The following is a 16,140-nucleotide window of genomic DNA, read 5'->3' as shown; positions in this document are numbered from 1 at the left end:
CGAGTTTACCACGACTTTCGAAAGGAAGCGTTACTTTCGTTCCATTAAAGATTTAAAACGTGATCAATTTCAATTAATGTGCGATAGATTACATCGTTAAATTTACTTTCAAATTGCCGAGTTGCGCGATAGCAAATTAATTCGTTTGTCGTTTAATGGCAATCGCGGAAGCGATCTACCATTGCGAAAACGTGGCTGCCTATATTATTATTAACGCGATCACGTCAGCAGGTGCAATTCGTAGGATAAGGAATGTGTTAATTGCGTAGATTAGAAAGTCATGGTTAATCAAGAACCTCTTCGACGGACATTTCTCTAAAAGAAATCTGTACGGTGATGGTCGTGCATTATTTTCAATTTGTAAGCGATTTTACATCGAGGAATTGTAAAATTCGATTTGATTATTGGTGAAAAATCTACGACGGACCTTCCGATTTCAAGATGGCTACTACACTATCTTCGATATTGTATAATGACAATTACGCGTGGAAACGAGTTGAAAATCTGAAATTCTACGTTTTTTGCGTGTATCGAATTCTTTTTACAGTACTTTGCACTTTTACGGTGCAGGTTTCATGGACTATAAATTTCGGTTTAATAACGCGTGTAGGGTAACCCATGCTTGGCACTCTTATAGAATTATTCGCGCCACGTGTAATTTGCGAGCGAACATATTAATCTCAAGCTTTTCTTCCTAGAGAATAATGAACTTCAGTGGCGTACAGACTGCTTCTAAAATTAGTGAACGATATACTGTTATTTAATGTTAGATTATAAATTGTCGCGTTTACAAGTAAAGTACCTTTTGTTAATATTCACAAACCGTTCCATTGTAATAGCTATTATTTAATTACGAAAGAATTGTTTGCACTTGAGTGCCCAATGTATGCAGATTTCAATGACTTGGAATTATATAGAGTGTAAAAAAAGCGTTTCGAGGAGATATTATTTCAAGGTAGCTGTTTTCGAGACTTTAAGGTCATCAACGAGAAGATCGACGAAAACATAAATTCAACCATGTGTGATACGAAGAATTTAGTAAATATAGTCGAAATTATTCAAAAATTACGGTACGTGAATATTCTGAAGAATATGCAGTGCCATCAGAGAAGAGACTCGTAGGAGAAAACTTCATTTTTATGCAAGATAACGATCCCAAATATACCGCAAAACTGTGTCAGGTTTATTTCAGATAAGAAATCTTTTCGACACATTTTGCTTGTATTGATAAAGAAATTAATAAAAGAGTCAGAGAAATCAATTGTTTATTTTATGTTTTTAATTATCAATATGTATAATATACAATATCAGTTTCAAAGAAAGATTAAATAACTTGCAGTTAATTGTGAATTTAAATTGAGAACAGTTTTTTATATTGTTTTTCAAAAAATATTCAGAATAAAAGAATTTAGTAATTTAGTATAGTTACATAAGTTATTTGTGGATTTTTTTGTTCGTTTCCTTTTCACTCGTGTTACTTTCTTTAAAAAATCATAAAAATTTGGTCGAAAAAACTTTGTATCTACGATAGTTTATAAGATAGCATTAGAGAGTGAAACTTTCGAGGCTAGTTTAGCTTCTTAAACTTGAGTTATAATAGCTAGAAAAAAATACTATCTCTTATTGTTTACCGATTTACAAATTTGCAAAATTTAATTAAAATGGGGGGAGAAAAAAGAAGATTTTCTCGAAGATCACCCAATTTAGCCCCCTTCGATGTTAACGTGCTTTTGCAAAATGGTAAATTATAGATCTCTATTGAGATACACGGTGCATTACTATATATGTACATACTCGATAATGTTAGAGATATAAGTAACTGAACATGCGTTGGATTATACACGACGCGTACATTACCATCGAGGTCGTCGTGTCGCAAATCTAAAATCGAGTCATTATTTGGTGAACTTTATTATACCAGGGTAAAAAATTCACGAAATTCCATGTTAAAAAAAAAATTAACATACATTTGTACAATATCAAGTAACGGTATTTGGAATACAGCCAAAGATATTTTTTCGTTTGCCAAAGAAATATGGTATATCTTTGCAAATGAAATAATATTCACAGTAATTTTACGTGCAAAAGTAAATTGAAAATAGAAAATAAATTTTGTTTAAATAACTTTTCGTTTTCGGGAAAATCAAATTTTAAAAATATACCAAGCGTGCACTTAATTCCTAAATAATGACTCGATAGGTATCCATGCTCGTCTTTACGACCACAATGGAGTACCCGCACATTTCAATCTCGAGGTAAGACATTTTTTTCAATCCACTCTACCAATGTTGTTTATAACATCGTGAAAAAATACTTTGCTCACTAAACTCGACACCACTCGACTTTTATTCATGATGTTGTATTAAATCATTTACCTATTGTCCACTTCAAATTGCACACAGGACCTAGATATGCATGCAACAATCCGAAAAGCACTCCCAATCATTTTTAAGATAATAAAGCATTTATAAATTACATATTCTGTCGTATTGAATATTTTTATCTCGTACCGATCAACGGTAGATTCTAGGAAAGAAAAGATATACCCAAAGGTCCATCGAGTCATTACCTGGAAATTGAGTGACGCTTGGTACAATTTTCAAAATCGATTTTTTTTCAAATCGAAGCGATATTTCAAAACGTTGTATTCTTCATTTTCGATTTACTTTTCGCGTAAAATCATCCCGTGTTCGATAGTACTACACTTTACCGGGCTGACCCAGTGCAATTACATCTTACATAATTTTAATTATTTATATCTTTGTAATTATTGACGCGTACCGTATACACGTAATATTTTACGGGGTGCGTAGGACACCTGTCTTCCATCGTTCTGCGAAAGCAGATTCAAATTGGAGGGGGATTGGTTTCTTTCCTCGTTAAAGCGGAGATTTAGAATCGAAGCGGGTTAGGTCTGGGTGACCACGCTTTACTTTCGCGAGACACGATGACTGGGTTTAGTTGCAGGAAACACGCCACGGAATGCAAAAGCGCGCTCTGGCGATAGAGAAGACGAAGGGAGGGCCCATCGTCCCGTTGAAAATGTTTCCTTGGTCGGGGCACGAGCCGCTGCTTGTCCCCTTTTCTTCTCTCCTCGTGGCTTCTCCTCGCCTCGTATCGTAAAACGGACGACTAGATCGCCTTGGCCGAGCAGGAAAACAGTCTGATCTCATCTTGTAAATATGAACGTTCCTCTCTTGTTGCCTCTCTCGAACCGACGCTCGCATGAAATGCCGAAGATTCTATGGAAATGGCACGACTGTTCCTCGGAATACTTCGAGGGCAACGATCAATCCCCCTCCCCCTCCCCCTACCCCTTCCCCCCTTTCCATTATACAGGGTGTATCGTAACACGTGGGGCCCGCTTCGGTGGGCACAAATACTATGAAAACTATTCGTACAAATGTGTGCCCTATTTGACCTTGTCCTCGAGTTATGACCATTCTTGAACTCTGGCAATTCTCAAGGTACCTCCACCTATTCGATACTATTGAAATCATAATACAGTGTCAATAATATTAGAGCAATAATATAGTGTCAATAATAGTAGACTAATAATATAGTGTCAATAATATTAGAGCAATAATATACTGTCAATAATATTAGAGCAATAATATAGTGTCAATAATATTAGAGCAATAATATAGTGTCAATTATATTAGAGCAATAATATAGTGTCAATAATAGTAGAGCAATAATATAGTGTCAATAATATTAGAGCAATAATATAGTGTCAATAATATTAGAGCAATAATATAGTGTCAATAATATTAGAGCAATAATATAGTGTCAATAATATTAGAGCAATAATATAGTGTCAATAATATTAGAGCAATAATATAATGTCAATAATATTGAACCAATATTGTGCGAATAACATTGAACCAATATTATGTGAATAATATTGAAAGAATAGTATTGTGTAAATAATGTTGAAGTAATATATTTTATAGATGGTATTGAGAAGCGATTATTCGTATACACGATTTAACATCATTGAGACAATATTTCCAATTTTTTCCCAAAGTTCGTCGTAAACGATCTGCTTATTACCAAAGTACATATTGAAGTAATATTGCGTAATATTCCCTACACGTGTCTCGATATATTGTCAGAGCTTGGATGATATTGAACAATTTTTATTTCTTTCGATACATTGCATCGATCCAGAATATCCTCCCTAGACGGTCAATATTATTGTGCAATGTCTCACATTGACATGGAATTTGATTACCGAATATAACTGAATTTAAGTAATTTTACCAGAACAAAATAATCAACGAGGTTGAAAGATATCAAGGGCATACCGAACATCGAAAGAGTCTAGTAGAATCGGTTACACCGACTCTGTTTGCGATTAAAGGTACCTACCCAACCACGGATAATATTTTTGCACAATATCGAATATTGGCACCTCTAAACTATAACTGATTCGATTAAATTTGTACATTCAATATTCTTGACATCTCTCGATGCTCGTTGACCATTGCATTCTAATAAAAAAATTTAGTTACAATCGATGATCAAATTCCATTTCTGTGGCTTCTCACAAAGAAAAGTAATTGCGCACTATTGAAGTACAAAAGAGGCTGTAATTCAAGAAGAAGATCGAACAAAGCACACGTTGGTATAAAATTTTTCCACGGTTTTTGTATCTTCGATCCATCGTTGGGACGGGTTCACGTGTTACGATACACCCTGTATATACATCGATCCCTTCTTGTTCGATGAACATACGCATAAGATGGTTCAACGACATACGGAAGTGTACATGTTACAGGTTAATGGTTCGAACCCGGAAGACAGGGAATTTCTTGGCGCTTGAATTTCAGAGCGGATTAAACTGTTGCGTTATATTATTACAATAGCATTGTATCATTGTTTGTGTTGGTTTGTTCGAGCAACCCCAAGGAATGTTGCCGACTGCGGCTAAATAGAGGTGCGAAAACGATTAAACTCCGCACAATGTTATCGCGCTTTTGTTAGTTTCCTGGAGAAATACGAGGAACTTATGGTAAAGGTACCGTTCTCGTTTATTAATTCGTCGTTTCGGAGTTTTGCGATGCCAGAGATTAGTCCGAATCGCGGGAAAATGTGCAGGAAATGTTTGTTTTCCGCTGAATTGTTTCTCCAGCCGATGTAAATAACCAAGTGTTATCGTGATCATTTATTTCTATTGTGTGTTTCTTTTTATCGTCGTTAATTTAGGTGATACTCGCTGTATGTTATCATGTTTCCATACCTTAACGGATAATTCTATTATTATTTTATCGAAGGAAGTGGGTACTGTTCCCTGAATCGCTTGTTGTATAAAATTGCTGTTACGGGAATGACAAAGGGCAAAATTGTTGAAAGTTTTGATACAGGTTTCGAATTCATAACTCGAATTTACCAATACATTTTTGTTGTCGAGGAAGATGTAAAACTGTAAATACCAAAGGACAGTTGTACCGGAGTTTTAGAATATCGATGCAACAACTGCGAAATGGCTGTACTACTTCTGAGATTGTGTTTAGTTTCTTTGAGAAGTTCTGAGCATGGTGTTTGGAATAAGATTTTGAAATAAGATTCGGTGGATCGTATCGTGGTATACGAATCGGATTCAAAAGGCTAGAATGACGAAGAGTTAAAAAGAAATTCATCGGACGAATGAAAGAAGATACCTGAAAGAAGATTGGTAGGTAATAGGGATTAGTATGCTAGAAATTGATATTGTGTAGATAACGACCTTCCCTGACGATGAGTGTGAATTGAAGATGGTGCAAGCAGAAATCGACATAATTCTTAGTTGGATATAAATTTCGAAATTGAATAAAAGATGAACAGCCATCGATTTCCTACGTATTTGATCAAACTTACACTCTGAATTATAAAATGTTGCACGCTGAACGAATAATATAATAGTTTATCGTATATAAGTTACGCGGTATTTCTGTTCATCTATTATTCGAATAAAATTTTGACCATCTTTGACTACGAACGATAATATTTTCGTTAAATAGCCATAACGAAGATTATAGACGTTTATCGATATCGATAAGCTGAACTTATGTAATTCAAATCACTCGTACGAAGAATACAAATTGTGTTTAAAATACACACGAGTGTAAATTGTTAATAGTGTTACAGATGCGGAAGATAAATGCGTGAAAAATTATCGTACGATCGAGAGAATTTATTTGGAACGACCGTGTTTAAATTTATTAACAAAAAAAAACAGGTTCTCCTCCTTTAACTTCTTCTAACGCATCACGATGTATTTTAATGAATGCTATACGCGTAAAACATTTACATTATGGATGTTTAAAATGGCCCATACATTACAACAGATATTTTATTAACTTGTACATTATTTTAGTATTGCCGATTAATATTCCATAACAGTATGATAATATTTTTATTCAATTACGAACCAACTAACGTTTACTAATAATTCGTTAGTTACTTCAATAAAGTGTTATATAAAAGTATATAAAGTTTGTGCAAAGGGTTTGTAAATAGTTTATATATTATAAGAATATTCGATCAATTTGCACGCTATTTACCTATTGTTTGCTAATCTTTCGTAACAGTACGATGAGAATATTGCTATTAAATTAAGAACTAAGCACTGTGAAACGCAGTAGCCATTAAACCACTGTAACATTACACACAGTAATTAAAATGCCATACGTAGATGTTTTCAAGATTTCACCGGGAAATTATTTGGTCATTGACCCAACAGAGGTGAAATAGATACATGTGTGTCATTGAACGTTCGTGAAAGAATTATGTCACGTCTTTGAATTGAGCAATAAATCCGACGATTTCACGACGAAACGATCGATCATATTCTGCTTTCTGATCGTTTAGGGAAAAATTCAAGATTTACATAACAGAATTAATCAAACTTAGAAACTCTGTTTGCTCGTACGTTACTGGTAAGACTGTAATCGATGACAAAATCGCATAGGTTTTCGTGAGCACGAGTATCGTTTAAAAATGGTTTAACCTCGAAAAGTCGAACGAGAGTCAGCGAGTAAATGCATAGAAAATTGTGAGAGGAGAAAAAGAGGAGGAAGAAGAGGAGAGAAAACAAAGGAGAACAGAGCTTTTCAAAGTAAGCTTTTTGCATTCGTTTTAGAATGTTTCAACGGTTAAATTCCCAGAACACTTGAATCTTTCTACGATTTTTCGACCTTTGTTGGTTCAAGTTCTCATCAAGTGCAATAGAACCTTCCATATCCGAACTATTATGATTAAGAAGACATAAGGTAATCGGATAATAAAATAATCACTCTACATAAAAAGTTTCTACATAAAAAGAAACGAAAAGAGTCGACAGTTTGTTCAAATATTCAGGGATCCTATGTCTTTGTGATAACTGTATTGCACAACAATCGTACGTTAGTGTATTCAAACACGAGAGATTCTACTGTATGCACAAAAGTTTACTGTATAAAAATTAAACCGGATAAATAACGAGAGACAATGTTTGGAAAAAGAACAAAGTATATGGAAAATCTGAGATATACAATTTAACATGTTTCTTGAAAAACGATACGTTTCTTGTTATTTATTTTCATTCTTCGCGCAGAATTTAATTTTCTTAAACACCTGACGAGGACAATACAATATCGATAATAAGATAAACGTATAAAGATTTTCATGGGTCATTACTTAACAGAGTTCAGAAATTTCTCATCCAAGGAATTCATTCATTTTCTAGCTCAATGTCCTGTCGTAATCCCTTAATTGAAATTGGCTACCGAACCGCTATCTCTCTTTACGAGTCGAACAACGAGCATCAGAAATTGCAAACGAGATCACAAAAGAACGAACGGAACATTCTCCGAGGAAGCACTGGAGGCTCTGGTAATTCTTGTATAATACTTCTAACGGAGTTCAACACCCACTTTGTTCCTTCCTACACGCGGAGCGAGCCTCTGGAGGATGCGCAGGCACGATGTCGATGACGGAAGCGAGTCATCGATCTTCCTTCATAAATACGGTTGATGCCTTCGCTGGAAGAAACGTCTCGAGATGCTGTAGGAATACTCACAAAACAACGTTATAACGTTTCAGCAATACCTTAAGGACTAGACGACATTCTTTCGCTTTATCGACCATGACAGAGCCGATTCAACGATGATTACACGTTCCATGAATCCTGCGACCCACGATCGTCGTCGATGTAATTTAAACTCCGCATCAAGGACTCTCAAAATATTATACTTCTTGCCAATTGAACACGGTGAACGGATAACGAACCACTAATTCCACTGTAGTCTATTGTATGTTACTTTTACGATATTTTCGATAAGTTCGATTGCACGACAAATCATCGTTTTAGTACCGTTTACCGTCCTACTTGCAATAATGGATTTTACTTTACGATACTAAGAATTCGATCTCTACTATATACATTCCCGTTCAAAAGTTACAGGATAACTTACCCATTTTAACAAGTTTTACTTGTACAATGTTAATTATTGAAACTATTTTACTCTTGCGTTTATTTATGGACATGTGCGATAGTCAAGTACCGAAAAGAATATTTGATCGTTCAAATGTTTTAAATAATGAGAAATGTATTTGAATCGTCAAAAAAAAAAAGAGGTTGAAAGTCATGAACGGACTTGCGGAACATTTTGCGAAATAAATGGAACTGTATCGTATCAAAAAGTTATAAACAAAATATTCCTTAGGATGTTAAAATTAACGAAAACGAGTATTCATAGTACACGGAGGATATATAAACGAAGAAAACTCCAATTATTATTAACGATATTAATATTCTGGACAAATTAGTGCACATATTTTGTATTCTACGAATAGCTAATAGTGTAAAATATAAGAAAAGATTGCTTTTCGTTGTGATTACGTTAACAATTTCCATTATTTTTTTAGATCTTTGTGACATTTTAATGGGTACCCTATGATTTTTGACAATGCATAAATTTCTCGTGGAGATTTCCTTCAATCAAATTTGTACCTCGTAAACAGCAGTAATGCTTATCGCAAAAATTGGTATTATAAACGGTATTTTATTTTTGATAAATTTCTTTAATTTTGATTCGAATATAAAACCTTGCTCAAGTAACCATTGCTTGATAATGAATTTGATTTTGGATTTACATACTTTCAACGTTGTCGTTCTGTAAAGAAATTTACTTGCGGAAATGCATAAAAAAACTTTCATTTATTGCTACGACTAATTCGATAAATAAATATAAACTTTTCTAATTTTAATTTTACTTTCGAGCATTATAAAGTCATCTATGTATCTCTTTCAAATGTGTAACTAAAAGAAATTTAAACTTTGAAAGTAAAAATATTCTTTTGTATTCAATGTGCAAAGGTAAAACGATGATCCGATCGGTAGACCTCGTTTTACATTTGCATATTGAATATAATAGAATATTTTCACTTTGAAAGTTTAAATTTCTATTATACGATCCATGTTCTTTGATGTCACTGTTCGTCTATAGCCTCTACTATTTTATAATATAAAGTGATAACCACATTTTACTTTAATCAAGATTTTGTAGTTCTTAATTATATACTTTTTTACATATTTTCTACGTTTAAAATTACATATCTCTGCGCCTGAAATTAGTGATAGATTTCAAATAACACAAGAAAAATATGCGTTAATAAAAAGAAATATTAGTTATCCGTGTTCTTCATCTTTTATGTTCTTCTATATGAAAGATTTTCAATCGTGCTACTCAATTTGGAGAACACAGGATTATCATTCAATAATTCAAATTATAAAATTGTAATTTTTATTCAAAGAGTAACGAACAAAATGTTGTTTATTTTGTACACATTGTTCGAAACGTTTATTTAGATAGAAATTTTCCCCGGTTTTTCCATTGGGGCTATATAAAAAAAGTTTCTATTTAGCAGATTTATAAATCTACCGTCGCGACACAAGAGATATACGAGATTTGATTGTAGAAGCATATTCGCTGAACCTCGTGCTTCGTCTTGTTTTTGTCAAATATTTTTGTATTTACATTTTATTTTTGTCACTTTTCTTTAATATTATCTTTGAAAAGTAAGTAATTATCTTTGAAAAACTTTAAAAACAAATATTTTATGCGCAATATCATCGCGTGTTAGGGAAGACATAATACGAAGGAAATAACATATACTGTGATATTGTGTAAAATTAAGACTATTTTATTGTTATCATTTATTTTAATTTTAGAACTCGATGCATCTGCATATTCATTGCATATTATTACATTATTCTTAAACGATTGATAAATCATATTTTATTCCTTTATGCGAAACTTCCGTTTCATATTTGTAGTGCATTCTTCTTTCAGTTAGTCTTTGTTAGATTTGTTGCTAGTTTCTTCCTCTTTAGTTTGTTTTCTCCTCTTTCATATCTGTTGTACTGTTCGTAACATTTTGTGAATTAGTTAAGTTCGAGTTCCCATCATCGATTCGCTTGTTAATTAATTTATCGTCTAACTGTGATAAAACACTTCCTTCTTCGCTCGAATCTGGATAAACAGTTATAAATAAAAAATATACATTTACAGCAACAATATTTGCTAATATATAAAACATTAACAAAAGCCACCTTCGACTTCCACTATTTTAATATTTTAGAAATTATTTTTACACACACACGCGCGCGCGCGTATATGTATATGTATATGTATAAAAGAATAGTTTCAAATAAGTTACACTTTAAGTCAGATAGAAGTCGCTTATGGTAACTGAGATATGCTATTTTTAAATTTTCAAAATTTTCAACCTAATGTAACTTAACGTTATGTAAAGGAAAACAAAACCAAACTAATCCAGAACATTACTTTCCACTGGTAATGGTTTTCCTTGGTTCTATTTACAAGGCAATAACGAATAAACAATTCTACATTCAAAATAAATTATAATTACCTATTTGTAACAACAACTAATGCCAATTGCGAAGGACTCGACACAATCGAGTACAAGAAATAATAATTTACAATAGTTTAAAATTGTGTATCTCGGTAACACAATTTAACATTATTACTCGAGACTCTAATCTTCGCAACATATTCCAAAATCGTAATAATTCACGAGGTATAAGTGATTGTAAATATTTGCCCCGCTACTTAATTTCAAAAAAATGTTTCAATCATTACTACCGTTCAACTTTGTCCACGCGCGGAACAAGTGGCGGAATAATGCGCTTCGAAAGGTTACGTGCACTTTGGTGTTTTATCTCGTTAATTGAATACGACAAAAAAATGATTCAGTCGCTGCTCAATACCACCGTTTAACTTTGCCCACGCGCAGAAAAGGTGGCGGAATAATTCGTTTCGAAAGATTACGCGCACTGCAACGTTTTATCTCTTTAATTAATTAATTGCAAAAAAAAAAAAACCATGATTCAATCCCTAGTCGATGCTATCTCGAGTCTTGCCCTGATGGAATTCTGTTACTCTTCAAGAGCAAAAATGACCTAAGAGACTTCGTTGCCATTGCTGGAAACTGGAGTAAGGTTCCTCCGTAGTCAACCTCGATGTATTCGTATTCAAATACGATAAGAAAACTAGTTTTCCAAGTCGGGCCCTCTGGCGAAGGATGTCTGCTACGGTGTACATTAAATAATTCTATTCGTGATCTCTGAATCAATGAGACGATAAGCGGAAGCTTTCAGACCCGTGAACGTTATGTGCGGAACATGACACACAAATGCCCAATGATGCAATGGATACACGTAACAATGAGCTCGGAAAGGTTACGCGCACTGCCTCGATGTTGTATCTCATCGTTGATCTATCAGAAAACAGTGATTCGATCACTGCTACCGTCCAACATTGCCCGTGCACGAGATAACTGGCGAAACAATGTGCTCCGAAAGGTTACACGCATTGCCCTGACGTTTAACTCGTCGTTGATCTATCGGACAGAAAGTGATTCGATCGCTGCCCAATGCTATCATTTAAGTTTGCCCGTGTGAGACGATAAGTGGCGAAACAATGTACTCCAAAAGGTTACGCGCATTGCCTTGATGTTTACCTCGTCGTTTATCTACCAGAAAAAAAGTGATTCGATCAGTGCCCAACGCTATCCTCTAGGTTTGCCCGCGCGTGAGATAAGTGGGGAAACAATGTGCTCCAAAAGGTTACACGCATTGCCTTGATATTTAACTCGTCGTTAATCTATTAGAAAAAAGTGATTCGATCATTGCTACCGTCCAAGATTATTCGCGCGCGAGACAAGTGACGAAACAATGTGCCCCGAAAGGTTACACGTATTGTTTCGATGTTGTATCCCATCATTGATTTAACGGAAAAAAATGATTCGATCGCTGCCCAATGCTACCGTCCGAGTTTGCCCGCACGTGAGACGACAAGTGACGAAACAATGTGCCCCGAAAGGTTACACGTATTGTCTCGATGTTGTATCCCATCATTGATTTAACGGAAAAAAATGATTCGATCGCTGCCCAATGCTACCGTCCGAGTTTGCCCGCACGTGAGACGACAAGTGGCGGAACAATGCGCTCCGAAAGGTTACATGCAAATCGAACGCGGCCGAATGGCGCGCAGAGGTGGCACTTGACGCAATTGACGGGTGAAACGACGTCGCGTAAGAAAGAAAGAAAGAAGTCTTATAATGCAAAGTGTAACGGGCAGGTAGAACCGCAGAAAAATTCGACCCGATAACCGCGAGAATATCAATGAGCCGGTCGCATTCTCCGGTTACAAATAGTCGTTGTTGCGACACAGGAGAACGTAATTTGGGTTGCTCGCTCGCGATGTGACTGCTAAAACAAACGATCAGGCCAGGCTGTTTGTTTCGAACATGTTAACCATAATGAATGGCGCCATTAGTGCCTCCTGCACGCCCGAAAATTGCTGCCGCTAACTTTATCATTGCGGTCGGTGAAACTCACGATTATTATTGGCTACAGCTAAGCGTACTGAATTGTTCCAGCGATTCGTTGAAATCTCGATTATGAGGCTGTATTCGGCGCTATTAATTTTCTACACACGGAACGCACGGTTATGCGAAATAATAGAGAGCCACGCTCGTTAGGAAACATTAACGAACACGTGAAATTTGTGTATACCGAGAGAAAAATGTTTACACGATACGAACATTACCAACAATACGCTTACGGTATTTGGGTATTTTATTTTTAGCCGCAAAAGAAATAATAAAAAAACACGACTCTTTTTGTACAGATTGTTAATCTCACCGTCGTCCCCACTCGGTAATGATGTTGTAACGTTTTATATTTATAAATTGCGTTTTGGGGTTGAAAGTGACACTGCTGTAAGAGGTACTGGATACATTAATTAAGCACATGTAATAAAAACCCAGCTACAAAATCCAGGTACTGTACGGGGGTGAAAAGATTGCATTTGGAGTTAGGATGGTCCTGTTTCTTCAGGGAAGATGACCCCAGGAGTGAAGCAGTTATTTATCTGCCTTGTACGCATCCGAGGAAATAACCCCTGAATAAATAGAACTCGACGTAACTCCAGATGCAATCTTTTCGCGAGCGTACAGTATATATTAAAAGAAAAAAGACATCATCGTTTCCGGATTAAAGAAGAAAAACAAATTTAAGATTTTAGGAGCGTCTAGTACTCACTCAGAAGAGTGAACACTGTTCAATTAATACGATTTTATGTTTCACGAGTTTAACGATCCAGCATTGAAATTTCTGCCCAGAATAATTATCTACTTTTTCTAAACAAATAAAAAACATTTATTATCGCGTTCATGTTTTCTTTAAATAATGTTAACTTTATTGTTCTATTCCTTTCGGGTATATAGCGCATTTCTACTTTCGATACACACGTGAATACTTTTACTGTTCTACGTGAGCACATTTTGTTCATTGATCGTAGACTCAGATTTGTTCGAACATTAAACCGAATTAAATCGCTCTCTATAACCAGCGAACAAAATTTGTTTACTTTCAGAGTAACAATTATAAAAAGAAAATACATTTTTCAATTATATTATACACTTTTATCGTTGTTGCGTCAATTCGTTTGATCGAACATTTTTGTCGGTGTTTAAAGTATAGATTTCTGATAAATATTTCGCTACTTTATAGAAACAAGTTTTGCACACTTTCTATTATATAAATGTCATAATATTTGTTTTCCACGTTATGCACTGCTCCGAAAATAATTCCCGAGAAGATCAACGATAAGTTTGCAGTAATTTTTTGGTAATTTAACAACGTTCAATTTGCTCTCTATTTTCTCAAACGATAAATATCAATGTTTTCTAAGAAAATTATTAGAAGTAAGAGAACCTCGGGAAATGTCTGCCAATGAAATTAAAATTTAACAAAGAATTGCACGAGTTTCGATATTTTCTACGATGTCGTCTATCGAATAGCATCCAAATGATTTACGATTGATTTTAAATTGTAATGGAACGCGTAGAATGTATTATATCCTGCAAACGAAGATATTTCGCGTATCATCGTCACCTATACCCACGAATAATGTCAGTCGGCGTATGCCCTCCTTACGACTACCGTTCGTTTCGAAGTGGGTGTACGCATTGTCAAGATTTGTAATACAATGTGACGTGAATTTGAAATCGAACAACGCGTCAGTTACGCCGATTGTAGACGAACGTTCGTAACTGTAGCTCGAAAACAGAAAAATCGTACGCAGGAATTCGATATCCCGAAATCATTACGACGGATCGTATTAAGTTCAAAAATAATCCGGGAACGATAAACTATTAACGATATTGGTTAAAATCGCGCAGTCCGCGCCGGATCTGCTCATAAATGATTCAATAACAGCCAGTTAATGGCCGCGAATGCGTTTGCGAATCAATTGAAAACGATGAATGGAAATGAACCATACAACGATTACTACGTTAGGTGATCGTTATGAATAATAGATGAATCAAGATAGAATCCTGATCTACTTAGAATTTTTGTACATAAAATTACTCGAAATATTAGCTACTAGATGATTATCGAAATTTGAAGAGGTAAATGGATTTTACGTTTCCACGAAGTGCTCCAAAATACCATAATTCTTCTTGAAATAAATTCTTGTATCTTTGATAGATTTTATGGATTTTTTTTAAGACTGCTTCGTACCGGAAAGCAATTTTAGAATGTAATATTTTGAAAATGTTTCGAATCTTACGCGAAAGAAAATGTATCTACGAGTTAATAAGTATAATATTTTTTCCTTTATTAGATAAATTCTCTGTTTTATTACTATTGCCGATTTGTTGTACGGGTATTGTATAATTTTTTATCAACCCTGGAATACCGTAGTCGAGTATTACATTCGTCGCTTAGTTTTTCAATTTTCATGAAGCAGTGATTTCAAACTTCTCGACAGGCTATTACACCCTATTGCACCCTAAACGAGTGATAGTTTCAAGGAATACGAAGAAAATATACTTCCACACCTTTAAACTCCGACGAAAGGATATATCGATAGAAAGAAATATTTGGGCGATTCGAATCTTTCTGCGATAAATTGAATATTTTCTTTCGCAACCCTCCCGCCCTTCACTTTGGAAAACACTTCCATAAAGTGTCTTTATGCTCTGATTGTCATCAGACTACAAATTAGAAAACTGTGCGTGTTATTCGACACTTAATTGATAATAATTTCATATTGATAAAATAGCATTCCAAACTTACAAACTCTACCTTTACTTATCTCGATACAATGTTAACGGAATTATGCACAGATGTAACACCGCAAGGGTCAAGTACAGCGAGTAGTCGTTTTGAACATTTTTGCGCATTAAGAACTAAAAAGAAGAAAAAAAAAGAAACCGGAAATCTCTTTATTACAACTATTCCTCGTTTCGATCTATAATATTTGTGCACGTTGAGGTTTTCGATATCAATGATATTCTCGTACGTTGATCGAGCACCAAACGCGACTAACAAATGAAAACAAGTTATCGAAGTTATGGTGTCGCGACCTCCTTCGTACACGAGCACCGCTCGGTCTCCGTGCACGGGTATGGGGGCTTACGGGTATTTTTCGTCCTTCCGTCAAACAAATTGCTGCAACGGAATGCAGACACCCTTGCATCGTGAGAACACCTGGACGAGCAACGCGAACGGTAGCGAACCCTAAATTACAGGTGAAACGCAGCTGTGAAGTAAATCGCGAAGAAAAGAAAAGAAGAAAAAAA

At 35.0% G+C, this 16,140-nt stretch overlaps 1 protein-coding gene across 7 annotated transcripts in view; it reads right to left on the bottom strand.

The window, feature by feature from the left end:
* Window positions 1-16,140, bottom strand: part of Engase (cytosolic endo-beta-N-acetylglucosaminidase) — a 31,842-nt gene that overhangs the window by 9,141 nt on the left and 6,561 nt on the right. For 4 of the 7 annotated variants that reach the window (XM_076314518.1, XM_076314520.1, XM_076314522.1 and 1 more), the window contains exon 9: window positions 10,153-10,496. The exons of 2 other annotated variants lie outside the window; for them this stretch is intronic. In XM_076314518.1, the coding sequence (XP_076170633.1) occupies window positions 10,354-10,496 (143 nt within the window). In that variant the 3' untranslated portion in view covers window positions 10,153-10,353. Of the gene's footprint in view, window positions 1-10,152; window positions 10,497-16,140 lie in introns of those variants that run through there. One more of the 7 variants, XM_076314525.1, reaches the window with a different exon arrangement.

The sequence above is a fragment of the Ptiloglossa arizonensis genome, chromosome 6 (assembly GCF_051014685.1).
Source record: "Ptiloglossa arizonensis isolate GNS036 chromosome 6, iyPtiAriz1_principal, whole genome shotgun sequence".
NCBI lineage: Eukaryota > Metazoa > Arthropoda > Insecta > Hymenoptera > Colletidae > Ptiloglossa > Ptiloglossa arizonensis.
This window is presented reverse-complemented; position numbering and strand designations above follow the sequence as displayed.